The 23,715-nt window shown below is 50.4% G+C and overlaps 1 protein-coding gene across 1 annotated transcript; it reads right to left on the bottom strand.

Moving 5' to 3' along the window:
- Window positions 1-1,918: 1,918 nt before the first annotated feature.
- Window positions 1,919-23,453, bottom strand: LIPG (lipase G, endothelial type). Its single transcript, XM_046025875.1, has 10 exons — window positions 23,106-23,453; window positions 20,424-20,605; window positions 18,589-18,768; window positions 16,926-17,037; window positions 11,853-12,074; window positions 10,219-10,461; window positions 9,481-9,601; window positions 8,647-8,865; window positions 6,093-6,197; window positions 1,919-3,981 (listed from the first exon to the last, which is right to left on the bottom strand). The coding sequence occupies exons 1-10, from the start codon at window positions 23,200-23,202 to the stop codon at window positions 3,960-3,962; spliced, it is 1,503 nt and encodes a 500-aa protein (XP_045881831.1). The 5' UTR covers window positions 23,203-23,453; the 3' UTR covers window positions 1,919-3,959.
- Between the last annotated feature and the right edge of the window lie 262 nt (window positions 23,454-23,715).

Raw genomic sequence — 23,715 nt, 5'->3', positions numbered from 1 at the left:
CTGGGCTCCACACTTGCAAGGTTCATATGCGACATCTGACCGTGACCACCCACTTCCTGTGAAAGTGTAAGCGGGCAGAGTGCACATTCCTTTGGACTGCGGTAACTAGCGTGGGGCTGGATACCGTTCCTTTCTGCCCCGGCTGACCTCAGGACCTGAGCCCTTGCCTGCTTAGACCTGTCCTAGTTTCTGGACTCTTCCAGCAGCCCCTTCCTGTTGCAACACACACATGTACTTACATGGTATAAAGAAAGTCAAGGTTAAATGATATTACTAACCACAGATGTTTAGGAGAACAAATGACTTGAACCCTAGTTTGGCTTTGTTTTACTCTCATTCTTTGCACATACTTAGTAATCTTTTTTTTTCTTTTCTTTTTTTTTTTAGGAGAGGCCATCCCCAATTTGTAGATTACCCCACTGTTACAAAAGACAGCTTTGACACTTCTCTCCACTTCGCCATGGCAACTATGGCCTCCATGGAAACCAAGGGGAGAAGAGGGAGGGAAAAAACGAACACTGGTGCTCCCAGGATCTACAGGATGGGGGGCGAAGGCATGGGATCCACTGTGAAACCAGCAGGATTTTAGGGGACTTCACTAGAGGAAAGATTCCCAAGCAGGACCAGCCTATTGGGAAGGTGACCACTCTGACCCAGTATTTTCCTACCCTCACAGGAAACCTTTGCTCTCCTGCAAATCAAAGATTAACTTGGATCAATAAGCATCTTATTCTGACAATGGGAATAACTCTGGACTGACTAAAGGCCTACTAGGCATTGCTCCATGAGCATGACTAAGTTGAAAGCTTCCAACCATCCCCTTGTGGGAGTCAGCCACACTGAACAAACAAGAGTTCGGGTGGAGGGAGTAGAAACTCAAGTATATTTGGGAAATGGAACATTTGAGTAGGATGAGTGGGGAAATGTTTGGAGCAAGGTGAGAATGGGCAATAGGAAAGGAGGCACCAGGGGAAAAAAGTGAGCAGGAAAGGATCGTGGACCTGATGACCAGCCATGGAGGGACAGCTCAGGAAAGCATCATGGTCCACACACTGTATGGAAATTTCTGAGGCAATGTATAAAATGATCATTAAGCTCCACTGCAATAAAAGAAATGCTCCGATTTTATGTGAAGATAGCAAGAGGCATAAGAAAGAGATGTCAGAATTTGACAAATACGAACTTTGTCCAGTTCAGTATTTTTGTTGGAGATGGACTTCTCTTTCTCCTCCTTCTCACGGTCTGGAAGAGGACCTAGTGGGGGACACTTTGGACTGTGGGGATGAGGGGAACATCCTATGGGTAGTGCAGCAAAAACTTAGAGCCTGGACCCCTCTCAGCATTATGGAGCAGAGTAATACCAGCCGAGACTTGAGCCCAATAGAGACTTCAGCTTCTACCTGGCCTGAGTCACTGTTTACCAGGCCTCATGTGACTAAACCTATGTCCTCCCCAATGTTCCCCAATGTCCAGCCACCTGCCCTATTTCTTAACATAACACTTCAAGGCACTTGTGCAATTTGAATAACTTTCCATTTGGGGATGCCTCAGTGGCTCAGTTGGTTAAGCATCTGCCTTCAGCTCAGGTCATGATCCCAGGGTCCTGGGATCGGGTCCCACATTGTGCTCTCTGCTCAGCAGGGAGCCTGCTTCTCCCTCACTTTCTGCCCTTCTCCCTGCTTGTGTGCTCTCTCTAATCTTTAAAAAATAAATAAATTTCCATCTTGTTCTTCAGTGAAGGGAGTTATTGTCCACTTCCTACCTATAATTAGTATCAAACAGAGAGTAGAGCTTATTTGAAAGTAACTTTTTGTCAAACCGCAGGCTTGGGCAGCCATAATTCTTTCAAATATTAAGAACTGAGATGCCAGACCACAAAGCATTGTATAGATTTTTATTATTTTACTATTAAAAATTTTCAATCTCAAAATTGGTTAATTTTAAAATAAAAGCTAACCATATATTTGTTTTTATACATTATATACACTTGAGAAATAAATAGTGTTGTAAGTGTTAAAAAAAAAAAAACAGCATCATTATATACAAATAAGGCTTCAAGTCAAATGTATAAACACATGACCCACCGAGGAATTGATTCCTAAGGCTTTCATTACTAAAAACAGAAGTCAGGAGTAATCGGGACGCACAGTCAATAACATGGGCTCCACTTTGGCTAGGAACCATTCACAGAAGCAACAGAGGAAGCACGCAATTTAAGAAAACAACCTTGAATTCAGACTTGACTGGTTACGACTTTGGAAGTTTGGCATTGACCAATGATACAACTTTGGCACAACACAGATGATAAATGGCACAACTACGTCCTTTAAAAACCTCAATCTCGATACAAAAAAAATCACTCTTCTCCCCCAACCTGACATCACATCTCCCTCCAAACAAATCTCATCCATAAAAAGCCCAGCCTCTGGGCTTTCAGTTGCTTTCCCGGTTATATATTAATAAAAGGGTTTATGATTTTATGGAGGGCTCTAAAAAATAATTCCTTGTTCGTCACATCTGGGGCACACTGGTGGGAAAAGGCTACGGACCTCTTCACCAAGTGGCAGAAATGAGCACACTATGGACTTGCCTCCTGGAAGTCTGGGTCATCCCTGACCCCACCACCAACTTGGAATATAGTTCCGGGCATGTGGCCGAACCCCACGAAGCCCCAGTGTTCTCAAGCAGAGACAGGAGCTGCCCTGCACCTCCCATTGTGAGTCTCTAGTTAGGTGATGCACATGCAAATCTTTGGAAAAGTATAAAACACTTTCCCAGATATCACATATATTCATTCATATTAAGACCAGGACTTGAAGGCTTTTCTGAGCTCAACACAGAGAAGGCACGGTTATGAAAGGAAGGTAGTCCAAGGAGGAGGAAGCACTCTATTAAATCTTAGTGCCGGCTCTGCTCCATGGGGGCTGGTTTCTGCGGGAACGGATCTGTAGAACAGATACATAATGCCTTCTGTCTTCCTAAGCGGAAGAGATTCTGCTCTGAAACCGTCACATTTGGCGACTGGCCACCCTTCTGTCCCCAGCACGTACCGCACTCTGCTTGCTCCCATGCAAGTGATCAAACGTGTCACTCTTCCCGAACTGGCTGAAATCCCTGAATGCCTGGGATCCCCAACTCTCACACCCTATAGTCCCCAGCACCGTCCCCCCGTAGCATCCCTCGTGCCCCTCATCGCACGTTTACCCCTGGATCACCTACAGTGGAAGGGAGTCTAGAAATCCCAACCCGCTCAGTTTCTAAGTCTGGGGAGGTTTATGAATGTGTCTCCTGCTATGTGCTAATGAGTGTGCTAATGAGTTAAGTGCTTAACAAACATTTGTCCAATCAAAAAATAATCAACAGAAAACCAAGAAAGCCAATGATGTGTGCTTTAGAGAACGAGCCAGGGGAGCAGGACTGAATGGCTGAAATGTAACTAGTAGTGATCAGAGCAGCCCATGGAACCCCAACAGTGAGGGCCTCACCACCACCCCAGATCTTCACCCCCTCCTTCTGGATGAACGAAGTCACAGGTCTGCCCTCCAAACACGAGTCAGCTCCCAGCACAACGACTACTCCACACCTCTCAGGTCCGGTCTGGCAGCTGACAGCCTTCCACATGCTTCCACAAGCGTTCTGTTATCAGGGAAAGCACAGACTCATCCAGTTCCTTAGAAACCAGCCCGTGTGCACAAGAGGCCCCGGGCCTTTGACCCTTTGCACACAGGTCTGGAGTTAGAGCTATTCTAGAGCAGCAGGAATAGCAGGAACAGCAGTTACTGGTCCCCTCTGGTGAGATGTCCCAACCGTCATAGGAGGTAAGGTCGTGGGCCCAGCAAAGAGACTCTTCCCGGTGCTCGAGGGTCCAGGCCAAGGGGGTCCTTCCCTCAGGGGTGTCCTCAGCCGTAACTTTCCTCCATGTCCCTGGAAGGTGGGGGTGGGCGGGCCTGGCTGGCCCCTCAGAGAAGATCCATAGCGAGGCTGTAGGGAACCGTGTAAGAGAGGCGCTCGGTCACTCGCTTGGCAAACACGCCAGCCTGCACTGAATGTGCGCTCTGTTCACCTCAAGACCAGGGTTTCTTACACACCTGTCACACTCTTTTACTTGCTTCCTATTCAGAGCAAGAGAAAAGGGTTCCCAGTGCCTCCTCCTCCCCCTCTCCCAACGAGCCACGGATTCACTTAGAGAAACACAACACTGGGGCAGTCTCTGGCTTCCTAGCTCCTTACACCTCCCCACTGGCTTGCACAGGCTCAGCACAATACTCATCCGTGGCCCCCCCCCACACACACACACATGCAGGGAGAACTATCCATGAGTCCTCTTTGCATTGACTTTGAAACACAAGAGAGACTGTAGAATGGCAGGAAGGGGACAAGACAGAATCCAGAGATCTTGACTCTAATCTCAGCTATGCAATCATGCGATTGAACCTCCCGGAACCTCAGTCTCTTTATCAGTGAATAGGTGACAAGTATCCTTATCGGGGGAGAGAACACTGAAGGCCTAACCTACGTCTAGGGATGTCAGGACCTCCTGGCACTAACGTATTACTCAGGCTTCTATTGCTTTCTGTTCCTTTGAGGGTAAAGGAATGGATGCCTTGTTGTCTCAAGGAGGCAGTAGGAGGTGAGTTACACCATTCTCAACTGTCATAAAGTTCTGGAGCGGAAAAGAAGAATAAAATGTCTTATCAGAAGATACGTTATCTAAGAATAATGATAAGAATAGGGATCCTCCCTTGGCGTGTCCAGTTTACAGGACTGTTCTGAGGATTGATGAAATCAGTATTTGGGGAGGCACTTGGAAATGTATACATTTGAACACAAACATAAAGAATTAAAATTATTATTAGAGCAGACTATCCTACGGGCCTGCACTAGACTGAGCCGCTTCATTAGCTGGGCAATTTTCAGAAAGCTGCGCATCCCATGATCACCAAGCTTGTGGTCAGGCTAGTGACCCTGAACAGAAGACAGAGCAGTGCGGATGCAGACTGTCCCCCGGGGCTGGCAGATGGTTCATCACAGGGGACCCCAGCCTGGGTGCAGCTGCTTGGTAACTGATACCCAGGTCCAGGTGAGCAGGCTCCATGCTCAAGAAAGACCACAGCCTTTAGAGTCAAGCAACGTGCTTCAATGTTCACTTCAAGAAAAACCTCCATGCTCAAGAAAGACTACAGCCTTTAGAGTCAAGCAACGTGCTTCAAATGTTCACTCAGCCATCGCCAGCTGGGGGACCTAGAAAGAACGACCCAACTTCTCTCAGCCTCGGTGTCCACAACAGCACACAGGGTTAACCCCACCAGCATCATGGGGTTGAGGACCAAAGTAAGTGGAGATAGCACAGGGAAGGCACTGGGCCCAAGTGGACACACGCCACGGGGTCGGTGTACGGTGACAGCATTATTAGCCAGTGCCTCGGTTGGGGTAAGCGATGGGGGCCAGCAGGGGGGACCATCTCCAACCTCCCCAGCAGGTGTTTAGGCTCAGAGGCTCTGGAACGAACTCCCCCTTTGGATGCACCTGCTGCCTCACACCATGAGACCAGCCTTCCTCGATTCTGAAATAATGGGACTCCAGCACCGGGGCACAAGATGGGCCTTCTGTCTGATTCAATGCCACACACACGAGCATTCCTGCTTCTCAACGACAGGGAGAGCCGCCAGCTGGTATCCGCTTACACCACCCAGGGCTCCAGAAAACCTCAACACGGGGACTGTATCTGGCACTTCTCCTTTCCCTCCCACTTGACTCCTCACTCCAAACTGGTGCCCAGAAGGAAGCCAGGAGCCCTGGAACCTTCCCACAGCCCTGGTCACCATGGAGAAATTCATTCTAAGATAGCCTGATTCCAGAGAGGCCATGGGCTGTGAACATCTTTCCAGGGAGGCAGAACAAAAGGCAGAAAGACACAACCACACTCTGACATCCTCTACTCCACGGATTGATCCTTCTCCTTCCAACACGTCAGCTTCACAAGAGAAGGGATCGGATGTACCAGTTTTGTTCGCTGCTGTGTCCCCCGCGCCCAGAACCAGGTCCAGCACACGCTGGGGCACCAACACACACTGCACAGAAGTCCCAGTTACCTGGTTTCATTTTTCATTCTCCAGCCATCTCGACACTTGTGGAACCAGAGCTCTCGGCCGGGGGAGATGCTGGTGTTCTCAAAGTCTTGCACACAAAAAGTTAATCTAGGAAAAAAAAAAAAAAGTTAATCTAGGAAGAAAGGGAAACGACCAATGTAGGCAAAACTCACTGGCCTTAGCCAGATGGTGCTTTCTGGACCCAAAGTGGAACAAGCGAGGAGGAAAGAGTGTTTTCATCCTGCCACAGCCTGACCCAGACCTCCAGACCTCCCCATTGCTGCTGCAAGAGTCCTAAACACATCTCCTGGGACACATGTCATGATTGGGTTCATGCAGCTTTTCATCACGGCCCTTCTACTTTCTTCCATCCTTCCACCCAAAAGTGGCCTGCCTTTCAAGGCATAGCCTCTCTGAAGCCTCCCTGACGGCCCAAGCCCTTGACCTTAATAGAAAAGCATATTGTTACATAAGTGTTGTTTTTGCTATTGTCATTACCTAAAATGGCATGGAGTTAATTAGGAACGTTTTGTCTTCTTTTAGCACATTATACACCGCCCTGAATTGCTCATGGATATCCATACCTGTGGTGGAACTCAGGACACCTCCAACGGGGTGCTCAGAAATACCCACTAACAAGCGTAACTGGAATTCCGCACTGAGTCAAAAATCAAAGATTCAGAAACTGCCCAACCAAGAGCATGGGAAAAATCAGTACTCAAATAACTGTTTGACTATAACTTAGAGCCAAACCAAATGGACCTCGACGGTGTGTCATTAGCATGACCCTATGACCAAAAGACATATATGGGGCACCTGACCCTGATGTATGGGACGTGATGACTGAAAGGACAAAAGCCACATTCAGAACAGGTTTAAGAACCTTTACCAGGAAGCCCAAACAGCCCATAAACACACAAGAAGGGGACCTACCTCATGGAGATCAGGAAATTAAAACACATTAACATAACATTAAGAGACCAATTCACCCCCAACAGAATGGCGAGGGGCCCACCAAATGGAGGTGAGGAGGAGGGAAAGGGGAACTCTTACTCTCAGACTGTCAATTTGTCTGAACACTTCGGAAGGAGATTTAATAACATCTCATCACACTGGAGAACACATTTACGGTAACCCAGAGACAGGGGAAGGGCGTGAAAGGGCTCTGGCTCCCCCAGTTTCCAGGTTTCTAGGCCAGAGTCACACAGACAAGGGACCCTGGCCTCCCCCCACCCTCGGCCAAACTGTGTCCCCGCGATGCACAGAAATGGGACGCGGGAAGAACTGTAATGGAGAACACAGAACAGACTAGGTACAGAGACGGTGGAGGCTGCTTCCTGTCATCCCAAGGCTGGCAGTGACCTCGCAGCAGTCCACACAGAGCTGTGGCCAAGGAAACCCTCTTCTCTTTACCAAGGTCTTGCCGGCTTCCCTGACTTCTGCTTAGAAGTCTGCTCAGAGTCAAGGCACGGTTTCAGGGGCTGAAACATGCAAGTCTGGAGCACTCATGCCAGGCTGAAGTTTAAAACCATGGGGGTCTTATTTCACTAAGCATGATACCCTCTAGTTCCATCCACGTCGTCGCAAGTGGCAAGATTTCATTTCTTTTGATGGCTGCATAGTATTCCATTGTGTATATATACCACATCTTCTTTATCCATGGGGGGGGCGGGTTATGGACATTGGGGAGGGTATGTGCTATGGTGAGTGCTGTGAAGTGTGTAAACCTGATGATTCACAGACCTGTACCCCTGGGGATAAAAATACATTATATGTTTATAAAAAAAAAAAAATTGGAAGGGGAGGCGAACCATAAGAGACTATGGACTCTGAAAAACAACCTGAGGGTTTTGAAGGGGCGGGGGTGGGAGGTTGGGGGAAGCAGGTGGTGGGTAATGGGGAGGGCACGTATTGCATGGAGCACTGGGTGTTGTGCAAAAACAATGAATACTGTTATGCTGAAAAAATAAATAAATTAAAAAAAAAAAAAAAAAAAACGTGGGGGAACTGCCAGCTGGCGTAGCACCGAGGATCCTCTGTTACTTAACGTCAGGGCCTCACCCATAACCTTGACTCACGGCCTCCGAAGGAAGGGTACAATGCTCTGAAAATCGGGTGCTGGGGAAACCAGGGCCTCAGGCGGACCTCATCCCTGGGGACTCCCCAGGCTTGCTACCGGAGTCTTCTCTGGACAGGGGCAAGCAAAGATAGGGGCACACACCCAATAGCACACCAGTGAGCAAGGCAGTGCTCCTAAGGGATCCTGTCCAGGAGAAGCCCACCTTCCTCTGGGCCAACACAGGATCCGGCAAACACAACCGAGACTGGACCCCAGCCCCCATGTTGCCCACCCCCTCAGCTGACGGTTTGGAATCAGGACACAAGCCACACAATGGTTGACAGAGGTCTCAATGCAGAATTCCCTTCTCCTTACAAAGGTGTCTGCAGTGTTGCCCACGTGCTCGGGGCCGGGCAAGGTTAGAAGTGCGTGCTCAGCCAAGGAGAGGACACGGCGGAGCCAGACGCCCTCTGCTCACGGTTGACACGGGGCCCTTACCTCCGCTGAGTCTCCCCAGACTTGACCCGGATGCGCCGGATATTCAGCTCCTGCTCGGAGCTGCGGGAATGAGACAGGTAGCTGCGGAGCTCCTTCCACAGGTTGTACCAGGACTGAGCTGTGCCCTCCCAGGTGAGCTTGATCTTCAAGAGGTCTCCCAGGTCCTCCTCGGTGTAGACCAGGAAGGTGTTGGTGGCATTCAGCCCGATCTGCTCCACTCTACAAGGGGACACCGGGAAAGGCGTCACCGACCTGCTGCTGGAAAACTGTCCCTCTGTGTGGGCTGTCCCCCAGGGACCTCAGAGAAATGGGCCCACAGACAGCCCTTCCTGCCTGTCCCTCTCATTTGACACTTGGGGGACCTGTCCCACCCCATTTGTGTGTGAAAGCGAGTGCACGGACATCTGATCCCCCAACTAGACCCTGAGCCCTAGGAAGCGAGTACTTTGATGACATCACTTGGTAATCCCAACCTTGCGTGCATTCGACAAAATACACACCGATTGCTATGTGCCCTTCCCACAGACAACTAGAAACGGTGCAGGAATGGCGTTTATGTTCCAAATTTCCTACAGCCTCAGGGGTCAGGCGTTGCCTGAAATGAAACAGCAGTTTCTGTCCAGCTGATCCAGCAGCTTCTCACGCTGCTGATTCATCCAAGGGCCTCCCTCCTAGAAAGGGTCTGAGTCAAGGGCTTGGTGGAGAGTGTGGACCACAGATGCTCTGGAGCCACCCAGCCCTTCCCCTGCACACGTTCGCACATTCTTACGCTCACCCATTCTTAGAGTAACTTGTTCCTGGCCCTGAACCCGTCAAAGGGAGCTCGTGACTTACATTTCCAAAGGCAGAAGCTGGGAGTCTGCGCTTGTGCCATAAAGGGTGACGTAAAAGTTGGGTTCGATTTCTCCCATTGTCTTGTAGCTGAAGATGTGGATTTTCATCTGATAATGGTAAACTGCAGAGATAGCAGAACCAAGGCATTCCTGAGCTTTGCTGGCCATCTCTGCACACCCCGACTCAAACTGAGTCACCCAGCACACCAAGTTTTGAGGGGCTGACTTCCCTTTGGTCCAGCCCGGCCTCCAGCCTCCAGCCCCCCTCTGCTCGTGTTCCATGCAATGGCATAGGGATCACTGCAGCATCAAATGAGCCCCAAACTCAGAGTTCAGGGAATGTGGGAAGGCGTGGGGAGTCCCAGCCTAGCAACCCTCAGAGCCTGAGCCGTGTGACCCTGAGTGAAGGACCAACATATTAACTCTTTGAACCCCAGCTTCGTCATTTGTAAAATAACACCCACAAACCCCTCTGGTCTTAGAGCATGTTGCAGAAATGCAAGCCATGACTGATGCCCTGTTGGTCCCATCTCAGATGTGTTGTGACACTCAAATGAGAAAAGTATAACATCGCTTTGCAAAAGGCCAATGCAAAGAAATGAAAAAAGTCCTATCTTCACACAAATTTAAGAGATCAACACTGCGATCGGGGAGGGATGCTGCACATCACGAAAGTGGTCCCCACCACTTATTTTTAATGATGAACTTCCCCAGGGCTCACACAGCATTATCTGGTTACCTCTGAAGGGCATGCCTGCCCGGGTTTTGAGATACATTTTGCTGTTCCTCTTGCTCCTCGTCTTCTTCGCGTTGTAGCCGATGCTGTTACACCGGTTTTTCCGGCAACTGAGACAGATCCCCTTTTTGAAGCGGTTCGAGTCCGTGCACTGGAACGCAAAACTTGGCTTGTCCTGATTCACCAGGGAGTCAACAAAGAGGTGTACGGCCCGCTCGTGCTCGCATTTCACCACCTCCGTGATTGCTGGCAGAGCGAGACACGGGACACGCAGCATGAGCCTCGCGCCAAATAGAGACGGTGGCCCCGAAGCCCACAGAGGTCAAGTACTTCGCTCAGAGTCACACGATCGGTGTGAGTATGATTTGAGTTTTCTGGCCCACGGCACATCATTATCTCTTGTAACCAGAAGCTAAAGCCAATGGTTCCATAAACCCTAGGACCTTAAGAAACATTTGACAAAGCCATCCCACCCCTTCCTCAATAACACCACGGGCCTTAAGGAATGCCGCCATCTGATGGGGGTCCTGGCATTGACCTCCAAGCCTCGCGGGGGCTGCTTGAATAGTATCACAGTGGGAGAGGGCTACAGCCTTAAGACGGAAGGAGACATAGCAATACTGCCAGGACCCGAGGCAGCAAGCGAGCGGGAACCCGGAAGAGATGGGTCACTGCGGCCACGCATCAGTTTCAGCAGCAAATTCAGTTCAACTCAAGACTGCTGAGAACAGGCTCGGGCTTTCAGAAGGTAAATCATAAGTGAATGGAGACATCATCTTGGTTTTCCTTCTTTAAAATATCACCGAAAATTAAATTTTAGTGCATCCATTCTGTACAAGATTATACACTCTTTAAAAAGAATAAGGAAGAGGGGTCCCTGGGTCGTTCAGTCAGTTAAGTGTCTGACTTTGGCTCAGGGTCCTGGGATCAAGCCCCACACTGGGCTCCCTACTCAGTGAGGACCCTGTTTTTCCCTCTCCCTCTGCCATCTCCCTGCTTGTGCTCTCTCACACGCTCTCTCTCAAATAAATAAATAAAATATTTTTAAAAAAAGAATAAGTCAAGTAAATCTATGTGCTCTGATGCTGAGGGATATTCACTATGTGTATGTGTGTGTGTGTGTGTGTGTGTGTGTGTGTGTGTATTATGACCAAGAAAGGAAAGTTACAGAACAATGTGAGTTCAAAAAATAAAATTTCTTTCTCTCACATGCACACGCACACACAGATACATGTTTTCAAAGAAGAAAAGATCGGAAAGATACATACAAAATTGTTCCTATCAGCTACCTCTGAAGAATAAGAGAGGGAGTGGGAGAAAGGGGTTAGTTTTTGCACTATGCAGTTCTGCATTGCTTGATTTTTTTCCCCCAACAAATACATATTCCTTTCCTTATGAAAAGAATTTAGCCAATAATAACTGGGACCTCAAAGCAGGAGAACACCAAGCAGAGCCCCACAGATGGCTGTTAACAAGCCTGTAGAAGGACCAGCTGTACAAGGCGTTGGCAGCCCCCATGGTGGGGGAGGGGGCATTATGAAATGAACTGGTGGGAGCACTACCAGTTCGGGCTGATTTGGGAGGAGATGTGAAAACCGAGTCAAGCCTCTCCATGAAGCAGAAAATAAGGAACTCACTTCCATATGCGATTGACCCCAAGACGTCATTGAGCCCACAGCCCGGCTGGAAGTCACCCCCGTTGGGGTAGATGTCAATGTGGCCCACAGGCATCTGAATCCCGATGCTCAAGCCGAAGGAACGTGTGTAGGTGTGGAGGACGTCCACGAAGTCCGCATCGTCAGGGGACAGCCTCTTGTGGATGTCCACCCCTTCAAACAAGGGCCCGGCGGGATCCAAACCTACAGCAGAAGGGGGAGCCAAGACCAACTGCGTCAGGTGTGCCAAATCCATGAGTGCTGAGTTACGGGTAAATTCACGTGAGCACAAGGAGGGCCTTCTCAGAGCCAAGCCCCATAAATCTGGAACCGTGTGATGCCCGCACTTGGGGAACCTGCGCTTTCATCTGCAGCCTTCGCCTGTCCTCCCACCTCAGCAGACTCAGAAAACCGGCTGCCAGGTTCACAGTGCCGTGCAGCTCGCAGGAGCCCCAGCCTGTCACAAATGGAGCGGTTCTAGAAAGAACTCAGGCTGGCCAAACTAAGCCATTCGTCCCATTTTTTCTGCCACCAAAATCCTTCCACAGCCTTAATTAAGCAGGTCTTTTATGGAATGACCAAGCTCCCTGCACGTTCTAGAGGGAAGACTCAGTTTATCCAAACGGAGCTATTTGCATGTGGACTGACTCTTCTCCTTCCTTTAATGATGAATCAGGCCCAAGGGTGGAACAGGGAGATCAGGGGTGGGGACCACACCAGACACACTGAGATCCGTATCTCAGGCCCGCAGAATTCCTGTATTCTGCAGCAAGAAGGTGAAATCTTTTTGCCTGCAAACTTTCCACACTGAACAGGCAAGCAGCAATGTAGCAAGAATCGGTTCTCACATTTGAAACAGCGCAAATATCACTGGGAGCTTGTTAAAAATTCAAATTCTACTATGTAGCTATTAAAAAAAAAGTCTGGAAGGAGGGGCGTCTGGGTGGTTCGGTTGGTTAAGCTTCTGGTCATTGATCCTGGAGTCCTGGGATCCAGTCCCACATAGGGCTCCCTGCTCAGCAGAGAGCCTGCTTCTCCCTCTCCCTCTGCCTGCTGCTCCCCCTACCCTGCTCTCGCTCCCCAAAATATAAATAAAATATTTACCAAAAAAAAAACTCTAGAAAGACCAGACAAGCCACTGGCAACCTGTGTATATGTGTGCAGGCGGCGAGGGTGGGGAAGGAAAGCGAGCAGGTAGTAGCAATACGAAAAGAGACTTCTTTTGGAACCACATGAATGGAAACCGTTCAGAAAGAAGAGTTTGCAAAGCATGCGATGCAGATTCCCCAACCCCCTCGAGATCCTGATTGCCAAGTCTGGTGTGGAGCCCCGAAATGTGTATTTATGCCCCAGGTTGATTCTAAAACGGAGGTGGTCTATGAACTAGATTGGAAAAAACTCCCACCGTCAGTATCATCGATAACATTGAAACTGAACATTAATCCATGCAGTTCATGTGAGATATGAAGAGACTCAGGGCTTGTCAGTGTAAATACCAGCCGCTATTACCAAGCTCAAGTAATTATGGGAGCCAAATTCACGCCAGCCTGGACGGCTCTCTGCCCTACAGACACAGGGAGAGAGCCAGGAGAGAGCTGAGAATACAGAGCATGGTTTAGTCTAGAACAGTGGTTCGCAGCTGGGAGTGATTTTGCTCCTGGGGGGACATTTGGCAATGCCTGGACACATATTTGGTTGTCATAGTTGTGGGGGGAGGGAGAGAAGCTGCTAGCAGCTAGAGGGCGGAGGTCAGGAAGGCCGATAAACATGCATCATTGCTCGGGTCAGCTCCCACGACAAAGCATTCGCTGACCCCGAATGGGAACGGTGCTGAGGCCGGGGCACCGCGGACTGGAAACACCACATCAGAGAGGAGTTAAGACTAAGAGCAGAGTCGTCGAGGAGGACATGGGTGACAGAGCCCATCGGATCCCAGCACAAGAAAACCAGGGAGCACACTGTGAGGCTTGAATCACTGCAGTGATTTCAGACTAAACAACAGGCAGAGCTGTTGTCTGGAAAGGACAGTAAACTTCTGAAACTCGTCACTCAGGAGAACTGTAGAGACTGAAAGTTAGCAGGTTCCAGAAGAAGGTTAGAGAAATGCCTGTATGATCAAGGCAGAAAGGAAGCCCCGGGCGGTCTGGTGGTTCAGCCACAGCCCAGGGCCCCAAAGGAGGACGGCACGAAAGCAGTGACCCCCAGTACAGCCCACGAGGACGTGGTTCAGAGGCTTCCGAGGGCTACAGTACCAACACAAGCAGCTTCCCCCTGCCTCTTGCTATGTTTTCTGGAAGAAAGAAAAAAGAGAGAGAGAGAGAGAGAAGACCATTCTGCTTTGCAACCAATACAAGAGAGGGGCTCTTTGCTTGATGTGAACAAAAGTCTCCACCAGACGGTCAGTGCCATGGAAACCAAGCTGGGCTGGAGGAATGCGGGCGGCTGACAGGGCTTCTGGAGAAGATGGCCCGGGGTGGGGGGTGGGGGGAGGCTGAGCCTTCACCTACCCAGACTCACCCAGCCTGACACAGAGCCAGGGCTCACAGATGCTGGGGAAAAGTCACACAGTTTACCTTTTTAAACTAGGAATAGGAGGGAGAGCTTACTCCCACCAAAAAAAGAACAGGTGGAGAACCGCCCCTCCTTCCATTCAGTCGGAGCCCTTCCAAAGTGTTCTGTCCAGCAAATGGAACACACACATACCCGCGCCCACACACCCGGGAAAACCTCCGCACTGGCAGGGCAGGGCCTGCTGCATTTCAATAGCGGTTTTATCTCCACCCACAAAGGAGAGGTGGGATGGCCTGGTGGCTCGGTACCGGCTCTGCAAGCTGACAGCCTGGGCTTGAATTCCTGGCTCTGCTACTTAGGATGTAAGAAACTGTACCCATTATTTAAGCACCGAGTCCTAGTTTCCCACCTGTAAAATGAAGCCAAATGGCCCCTTTTGCCCCATTGCAATGTGTCTTAGAGAGAGCATGAAGTGCTCCTCACATCTTAGGTACTTGACATTAGGAAGCCTTGGCCTTCCTAAGAGAGGACACTGAATTCATAGTTCTTGAATGAACAAATGAATCTGCTTGCTTACTTGTAACTAACTAGACACAGGTTCAATTAGAAATCTATGACTTCTTCCCTACTATCACACAGACTTCTCTCAAAAGGTAAAACTTGGGCAAACCCCAGTCCACAACTCTAATTCAAGCAAGACTAGGGTTCAGGTGTCCCCCTGTTGGCCTCCGTACAGCAACATCATGGGTCTCAGGACCCCACACGAGCTGCAGTCCGGTCCTTCTACTAGTTGGGACCACCTGGTTCCCAGGCCCATGGGAAGTCCACCAATGGAGAGGGAGGGCACTCCCCCCTCGGACCTCGGGCCTCCCCCATCGGACATGCACAACAGCACGCATCAGGTGAGCCACATACTCTCTGCGGGGTTGCTTGGCAACTGGCCAGAAGGTACTTCTTCCCACTGCGCTCACCCAGCGCCAGCCCACAGGGAAGGCTGGAGAAAAGGGGCGTGCCGGACAGGGAGCGGCTCTCAGAGCACTGATTAGCATTCAGGGAGCAGAGCCTGCATCTCAGCAGCCGGCACCCAAACAGGCAGGGTGAAGAGCTGGAAAACTCTTCCCTAGCCCCACCTCATTTCAGATTCAGAAAGAGGGAACGGGAGGATCTGCAGCTTGTCCTTGCAGCCAATGACCCTCCTGGGCGGCAGGGGGGGATGGGGATGTGAACAAGGCTGGTTCCGCTCTGAAGCATCGTGCCTCTCACTGGGGTCCAGGGGAGCTGTTCAGACAATGGACCCCAGAGGGGCTTACAGCTAAACAGCTCTGCACCAGCAATGCGTTAATGAGCAGTCACGTGGCCACACAATCACTATCCACCTGGACCCTCGGGCCCCACAGGCTTGGTAGGCAAAAATGAGGTTCTCAAGCTGTGCTAAATCAAATAACTAGATCCAAAGGAGTGTGTGCGTGCATGCGCGTGCGTGTGTGTGTGTTAGACTGAAGCCCAGGGATGATTGGAGGCAGGCCAATAAAATTTCACAAATACATATGTTTTTAAATCTACCCCACCAGCATGGTGCAAAAACCTGAAAGTGTGTCTTTACTAAATCATTTGTTAGCTAAGGACTCCCTTTTTCCTCTTTTAAAATAAAAACACTGCTGGGAAGGAAATTGATCACATCTCTCCTTCTCAGTGACCAGCTGGGCCCTCGGTATCTTGAAGGTGAGAGAGAAGCTGCAAGTGAAGATGAGTCTGAGAATTCTGGAAGGAAGATAAAAGTTTAGGGCAACAAAATTGCCATTAATTTCAGCCTGGGGGAAGCACAAAAATGGGAAAGAAACTCCTTCACACTTTTCCACTCATTAGATGATTTAATCCAAACACACATCAGAAGCTCAAGATGGAAAACAAAATTTTTTCACCGACGACCTGGGTACCAACATCAGAACGGTCTCTTTAATGACAAAGGTGAAGCATCCGTTCTGAACAGATAATTACCACTAATAAACGCGCCAGCAAAACATTGGGAAACGCTGTCGGTGGTGAAACAGAAATAAGGCAGAATTCAGACTGGAACCTCCACTTGTTCACTTCCCTGGAGATCCTGAGCACCACTTGTAGACAACGGAATGAGACTCGGGGCTCACCCCTGTTCCGCATGTAAGTTATTAGCTGTTCGCCCCTTGCCTGTCGGACTAGACCAGTGGTTTTCAAACTGTGTTCCCTGGTGCTCTGGGACCCTGAGAGTTCTCTGGGGAAGGCAAAGGCCCCATAGCAAAGTGAACAGTACCCACCATCTATCCAGCTTCCACCAGAACATCCCTTCTGTCTGTTTCATATATCAGGGTCCCACACAAGTTCAACTTGAAAGAACTCTGTGTCCAAAAAGAACACTGGAAAGCTCTGGATTAGATATCCTCCGGGTCCCTTCCAAAGCTGACTGTCATAGCCGCCTTGTGCAGGAGCACTCCGGTGCAGAAAGCCAGCTTGGCAAGGAGCAGAGGGAGCTGGGGGTGAGCCCACAGCGCAGGAAGCAGAACCTACCTGTGATTCTGCCCACCGTGCCTTTCACGAAGTTGCCAGCATACCCAGCCACGTGAGCGCCGAGGCTGTAGCCAATCAAGTGGACATTGCCAAGAGAAAAATCATCCTTCTCCTGTGGGAAGTGACAAGAGTGACTGTGAGTGAAGTGTGTGGTCCTGAGCCCACAGGGTCACCAACAATTCAACAATTCTACGTTGACAGGGAAGAGCCAGGGGAACCGGGGACAGACACCGGCCAGGGCATGGCCCTCACTGCTGGCAGTGAGACGGGGATGGGATGTCGCCAGAGAAGGGGAGGGCAAAAGGACTTCATGGCACTTTACATGCTGAGTGCTGAGGGCAGGGTGGAGGTTATGACTAGAAGCCACATCCCTGACCCTTGGGCTACATTTCCATTCTCTCGGGCACTATGAGGGGGGCACCCGACTCACTGGAGACTAAGTGCCAGCCATGGTCTGCACCAGCCTGCTCTCTCCCCGCCTCTTAGGCCCCAGGAGCTGCTGGCCTGCTCACCACAAGCCCACCCGGGATACCCAGAGAGAGGGCACTTCCCTGGCAGGGTGAGGACGTGCGCCCTGGACCCCACAGCTCAGAAACCCAGCTCTACAAAACCACCCAGGCAGAGAACTTGGGTACTGCTCACCAACCCTAACCAGACTGCTGCCAGGATTCATCAGACTCCATGGGCAAAAGGAAGGTCAGACTAGAATTGCCCAGACCATGGGGTCACTTTGCCAGTACACCCCTGCCTCCGGGTAAGTCCACTGATCTCAGGCAAATCATTAACCTCTACAGAGTAAATGTAAGAGCTTGAGATCTGTTTTCCACACTTAGTATTTTAAGTGTGCCATTAGACTGCAGTTGTTGGAACCAACCCTCTCCTTCCCCCTGAGGACAGCCACCCTTCAGAGAAAAAGAGCAGACTTCAGGAATTTTTCAAGATTTCAGGCTGGTCCTAGATCCTGACTATTCCCAACCTGAGAGCATGAGCAAGTAATGATGCATCAGTCAAATTTTCTTCCAGCAAATAAAGCAACAGGCAAGATCCAGAAATATACCAATAACTGAAACACTTTCCAAAGTTCCAGCTTTCAAGCGTTTCAAGCAATACTTAATTCAGTAAAAATTTGAATCCCAAAGACACTGTTAGACTCCTGGAGTTTATGGTAACACAGTCTGAGCTGTATTTTCTTAAGAAGGTTCAGGTTCGGGGCGCCTGGGTGGCTCAGTCGGTTAAGCGTCTGAGTTCAGCTCAGGTCATGATCCCAGAGTCCTGGGATCAAGCCCTGCATCGGGCTTCCTGCTAGGGGTGGGGCAAGCCTCCTTCTCCCTCTCTTCACTCCCCTGCTTGTGTTCCCTCTCTCACTGTCTTTCTCTTAAAAAAAGTGGGGAGGGGGCGCCTGGGTGGCTCAGTGGGTTGGGCCTCTGCCTTTAGGTCGGGTCGTGGCCTCAGGGTCCTGGGATCAAGCCCCGCATTGGGCTCTCTGCTCAGCGGGGAGCCTGCTTCCCCCTCTCTCTGCCTGCCTCTCTGCCTACTTGTGATCTCTCTCTCTGTCAAATAAATAAATAAAATCTTTAACCAAAAAAAAAAAAAGAGAGAGAGAGAGAGACAGAGAGAGGGGGAGAAGGTTCAGGTTCAAGATCTTGTTCTTCAGAGCAATTACCTGCAGCCAATCAAGCATCCTTGCAACACTGTGTCCCACCACCCTGGTGTTATTGACTGCGTCTGTGTAAAGCTGGTGGGCCAGGGGAAGCCAGTCAACCACGACAACATTGGCTTCTTTCTCTCTTGTCTGCAGGGCTGACACCAGCTTGTATAGCCAACTTTCAAACATGCCACTCATCTGCAAAGAAAACAGGACATTTTTAAAAATTCTTCCTATGGGCTTCTTGAGTCCTGATGAATACGGAATTCAGTTCCATGACCCTCTCCCCAGCCAGTTCCAGAACTTTTACAATGGCTGCTCAGACAACAAACGTTTGCACATGAGCACGACTGGCCACAGGCAGGATCACTACGTGTTTGTCTTCCATTGCTCTTTCTATCTTGCTTTTCCCATCAAATCTTCATAGCTGGTGTCTTAGGTGGCCACCCACTGTCCAGTAGGGCCACTATGAGGTAAGTGCTGGTGGCCATTCTGGCCTGGGGTTAGCCTGAGTCGCTGTCACAGACAAGCAAGGGGCCCCAAAGGCAGCTGGGAAGGGTTGTCCTGAAGAATTAGCTTCTCTCTTGGAGACGCAAGGAGATGCTGTGTCCTAGGCAAATGCAGAGTTAACAGATGACCCCATCCCACAGCCCATCTCTGCCATCCCTCTTGATTCCAGAGTAGGGAAGATATCTCCCTGGAATCCCAAATTAGAACTCAGAACACATTTTCCCACAGAAACAAAGCTATAAATAGGGCCTAGGTCCTGTTGTAAACCTATCCACATGTACAGTATTCGATAAATAGATTTTCTGTGCCTGGCCTGGGAACCCAAACGCCATTTACCATCTTGCTTCTATGGGAAACTGCTGTTCCAAGCTCCAAACAGATTACAAAAGAACTTTCTGGAATGCAACCCGTTTGTAAGTTGTCGGCAGTTTGTATTTGCATTTTGACAGGGGGCCTTAAAAAGGTTCAATTGTATGATTCTAATTGTAGACTGTGGGATGGGGATGGATAGCCAGGCCCTCGCCATCCCTCCAGGCACATTAGGTAGATGGGGAATTACCCATCCCCCAAACCCCATCCCCAGGCCTGACCCCAGCAGTCGGTGATAGACCTAAAGACCCAGAAAGCATGTAACGGATATGAATTTCTCATCATTAAAAAGAAGAATGTCCCCTCCCAATTAGCCCAGGCAGAAACCTGCTCACCTAACAGTGTCATTTTCCTGCAGACCATCATTATATGATTGAATAAACCCCTCGCTGGTCAAAAGCTTCTAAAGCTGAGCGTTAAAGCCCTTTTTTGTTGAAGTTTGTCATGGGCCTTTCAACGTGAATTGCCCAGCTAGGGCACATAAAGAGCCCCAGTGCCTTTAACCAGAGCCATCTCTATGCAAACAGGAGGGCACCATGCCAACGGCGGCCAGCGAGCCAGGCCAGCTGGCTCTTCATAGACTCTCAGAGCCAGTCAACTTGCTGCCGTTCAGCTCAGCTCTTAGGGAGGGACGCCCCCCCCCCCCCGCGAGGCAGTGGTTGACCAATGTAATTAAGTGTAATTAGAGGGCCCCTTAAGAGCCAGTGGAGCTGAGCTGCTGCCTTCAGGAGAGCCACTTTCTGAAAGCCCTCTGTGTGCCGGCATTAAATACCACCCTGCTGGAGTCCATATTGCCCCCTCAGCGAAGGGCCCATTACATTCTTCACAGCTGTCTGCAACACAAGCAGCCCACAAGAAAAAGAGGGAGAGAGACAGAGAGCAGAATCGGGAAGCACCAGTCTTCTTTTTAATTGACCAAAACAAAGAAAACCAAATCTGGTGTCAAGCTGCAGAGCTCCCTCCCCGGGGCTCACCGTCCATCCATGAATGATGAAGAAGGTTTTGGCGGTCATGTTGAAGCCGCAGTCTTCCAAGGGCTGGTTGTGGCCGAGCAACAGGTAGCATCCTTCATGGTCTGAGTCCCCAGACGTGCGGAGGTTGAATCTTATAGGAGGTTTGGCAGAAACCTGTATATAGCTGGATTTGTGGCCCTCATCTGGGGGAAAAAAGAACAGCGTGTGGTTGCCTCTAGTGGGCTTGGACAGTGAGAGATCTGGGGTCTAGTTCTATTCCCAGGAGAGTTGCAAGGACAGGATAAAGGGAGAGCTCCTTCATATTGAAGAATTTTGGTTAGTCACTCGTCCTAATTACTGTGAATTATTGTGACTCTGAAATAAACAGGTGTCTCTTTCTTTCCTTCCCTCTTCCCTATCAAATGAGTTCTCCTTCCCACAAGTGACAAACAAATTACCAAGATAATGTTCTAATTTTAAAGGACTCAGGATTTTGGAATTAGAAATAAGAAGCCAGCCACTATCATACAATGGGCTTCCCCTAGCATTCCCAGCTGGATTCCAGCGCTTACTCCAAAGACCTCCTACACCCTCAGGACTCCTTGCCGTGCCAGACACGAGCCAGACGTTCTTCTAGTTTGTTAAATAAATGACTGCAGCCATGGGGGAAATCCATAAGAGCAGCAAAACCGCTCCTTTCCGCTCCGCTGCTCACACACAGCGCCCAGGTCCCAAAACACAGTGGATGCCCGTCAGGTCTCTAAGGCCTCTTAACTCAAAGCGCTTTATCGCCATGCTGTTGCGGGACAGTCATAAAAGAACCCCACCCTGCATCATCCAGACATCCAGGAAACCATCCCTTGATAACAGGCTAGGAAATTAGCAAATCAAACTCTCCTGTCACCTAGAGATCAAAGGAAAAAATACCGAATGACATCTCCAGGAGTTTCACTTATCCCAGAGCGAAGAAGCAAATGGAATCATGGAAGGAGACACCAAAATGGTAGAGAAGGTGGCCGTGGGAAGGAAAAGAATATACCTGATGTAAAAGGATCGGGTTCCAGAAAATGTGATTAAACATACATGAGCAGACCTCAGGTTAACTGTCATTAAAGTCATGAACAAAAGCCCCAAGCAGCAGAAATTTGAACCATGGGCAAAAATAGCCAGCCTTCCCCAATTCCCACCCAGGTAGCCATTCACAGAGACCAGATGGGGAAACTATAGGAGAAAAGGACAAAAGTCTTCTGACGTTCCTGGGGCAGATTTGTGAATAAACCCACATACTGACATAAAATGTTCCCCTGAGTATCTGGTCTTCTCGGACCCCAGAGTTCTCCAGCTTCATTCCTACTATGGGTAGCTCAGCCTCTGGGACTTCACGATTATTCTTGACCCGTATGCCTTCACAGCTCATTCTCTTACTCCCTTCAGTTCCTTGCTCACAGTGAGGGAAGCCTGACTACCAATTAAACATGCACCACCTTCCCCACCAGCACCCTGTTCCTCCTCTGCTTTACTTTTCTCCTCCTGAGCATCGTGTATGTATTTTAATGAGTTTACCGTCTGTCTTCCCACTACTGAAACGTAAGCTCCAAGAGGCAGAGATCATCTGTTTTGTTCATTTTTGTATTCCCCCCACCTCCCGCCCCCAAAGAGTGCCTGGCACTAGGCAGGCACATGATACATACTTTCTCGACTCAAAAGAATGGCCTGCAGATACTCAGAATCACAGAACACAGAAGTTGGAGGGAACTTCAGCGTTTTACAGGAGAGGAGCTAGAGCTTGAACTACCCCAGGTCACAGTTCTAGTTAGTACTAAACCTGCGAAGTGAAGCAGAGCTTTCCCATTCATTGAAATTAACCTGCCCCTGTGTGCATAAACTGACATGGGCCAACAGCATGCCCATGATGGCTCAACTTAGCAGAATAGTAAGTAGATGAGATAATGGGGTGGAGTTGAGGGGATGTCCCCTCTCTGCTACTTAACTAATTGACTTGGCACCCCCACACCCGACTGGTGACCCTACCCTCATTCCACCAGGGCAGTCTCCCTCTGATGAAAGAGACTGCCCTATAGAACTCGGAAAGAAGAAAGGCCAGCATCTAGGACGAAGGTGAAGAGAGGTAGGTAGGAAGAGGAAGAGCGCTGATTGAGAGGGTGTAAGGGAAGAGGAGGCCAACCCCCGGGTGGGAGAGGCCCAGAAGCTTTTGGTCACAGTCACGTTACTCAACCAAATGCTCCCGGCAACCGTGAATCAAACCACAGCCAGCTCCCCTGCTCCCTTAACTTTCCAAACACCCACACCCAGATTAGAAGGAGGGCACCAGGCGACTCAGCTCTAACAACCTTCTCGCCTCGCAAAGGACAAGGTTGAAGCAAGCGGCCCGCGGCCGACTCTGCCGGTTGGACCGCACGGATCCAGGGCACCTTATCATGGGAGGGGGTGGGGCGAGAGGGTGAGCGCGGGCCAGCGCACCGCCCGCCGGCGGCCTCTCGGACGCCAGGCGAGGGACGTCCCCCGCAGAAGCGCCGAGGAGCAAGCGAACTGCAAAGCTGATTAGGAGGAGAGACCGGGCAGTGGGAAAGGCAAGAGGACTTCGCGGGCACCAGGAGGGGCTGGAAAGGGGTCGGCCGGACAGAGAGGGGACGTGGCGCAGAGAAGTTGGGGAGGGGGGTAAGATGAGTAGATGCACGTTACCTTGCAGCCGTCCCTCCGGACCGGGGGGTGTGGGGCTTCCCGCCGCAAAGCAACAATAGACGCTCCAGAGGCAGAGCAGGGGAACGGAGCTGCGCATCCTTCCCCGCCACACCCCCTGCCCCAAACAGGACCGAAGCAGACAACACCTCTCGGGGTTTCTAGCAGTCCGCGCGGGCAAGACCCCACGGGGGCAGCCCTCTCTCGGCCAGAGAGCGGTGGCCTTGGCCCGCGGAAGGTGAAGGTGGGAGTGAGAATTTGTCTACTCTGAGCCCGGGGAGTGGCGGGGAGAGTGAAGGGCTTGAACTGGATCTGCCCCCACCCGTGCCGCCCGCCCGGGAAGCCAGGACTTGCCGCTGTCACTCCTCGAACTCCCGGCGAGGTAGTTTTTAAAAGTATGGGAGTCATCTGACCCATCGCCAGATGGTGATTTGCATAATTTATTCCCGTCCCCGGACTCTGATTGGTCACACCTTCGCTGACGCCGGAACCCAGGCTCCCAAAGTTTGAATGAAAGCGCCGCACGCCCACCGCGTGGACCGCCCGCACGCGCGGCCTCGCTTCCAGCCCCGCCCGCTTGGCTGGCCGCCGAGCCCCAGCCACCCCACTTCCT

Source organism: Meles meles, chromosome 12, assembly GCF_922984935.1.
Source record: "Meles meles chromosome 12, mMelMel3.1 paternal haplotype, whole genome shotgun sequence".
In the NCBI taxonomy this organism is placed as follows: domain Eukaryota; kingdom Metazoa; phylum Chordata; class Mammalia; order Carnivora; family Mustelidae; genus Meles; species Meles meles.
Note: the sequence above shows the minus strand (reverse complement) of the source record. Positions and strands in the feature narration are given on the sequence as shown.

Coding starts and splice junctions, on each gene's coding strand:
- LIPG (XM_046025875.1), bottom strand. CDS start 23,202: ATGCGCAGCTCCGTTCCCCTGCTCTGCCTCTGGAGCGTCTATTGTTGC. Junction 18,769..20,423: donor TCATCATTCATGGATGGACG/GTGAGCCCCGGG, acceptor TTTTCTTTGCAG/ATGAGTGGCATGTTTGAAAG. Junction 12,075..16,925: donor CACGGTGGGCAGAATCACAG/GTAGGTTCTGCT, acceptor CTTCTGCTGTAG/GTTTGGATCCCGCCGGGCCC.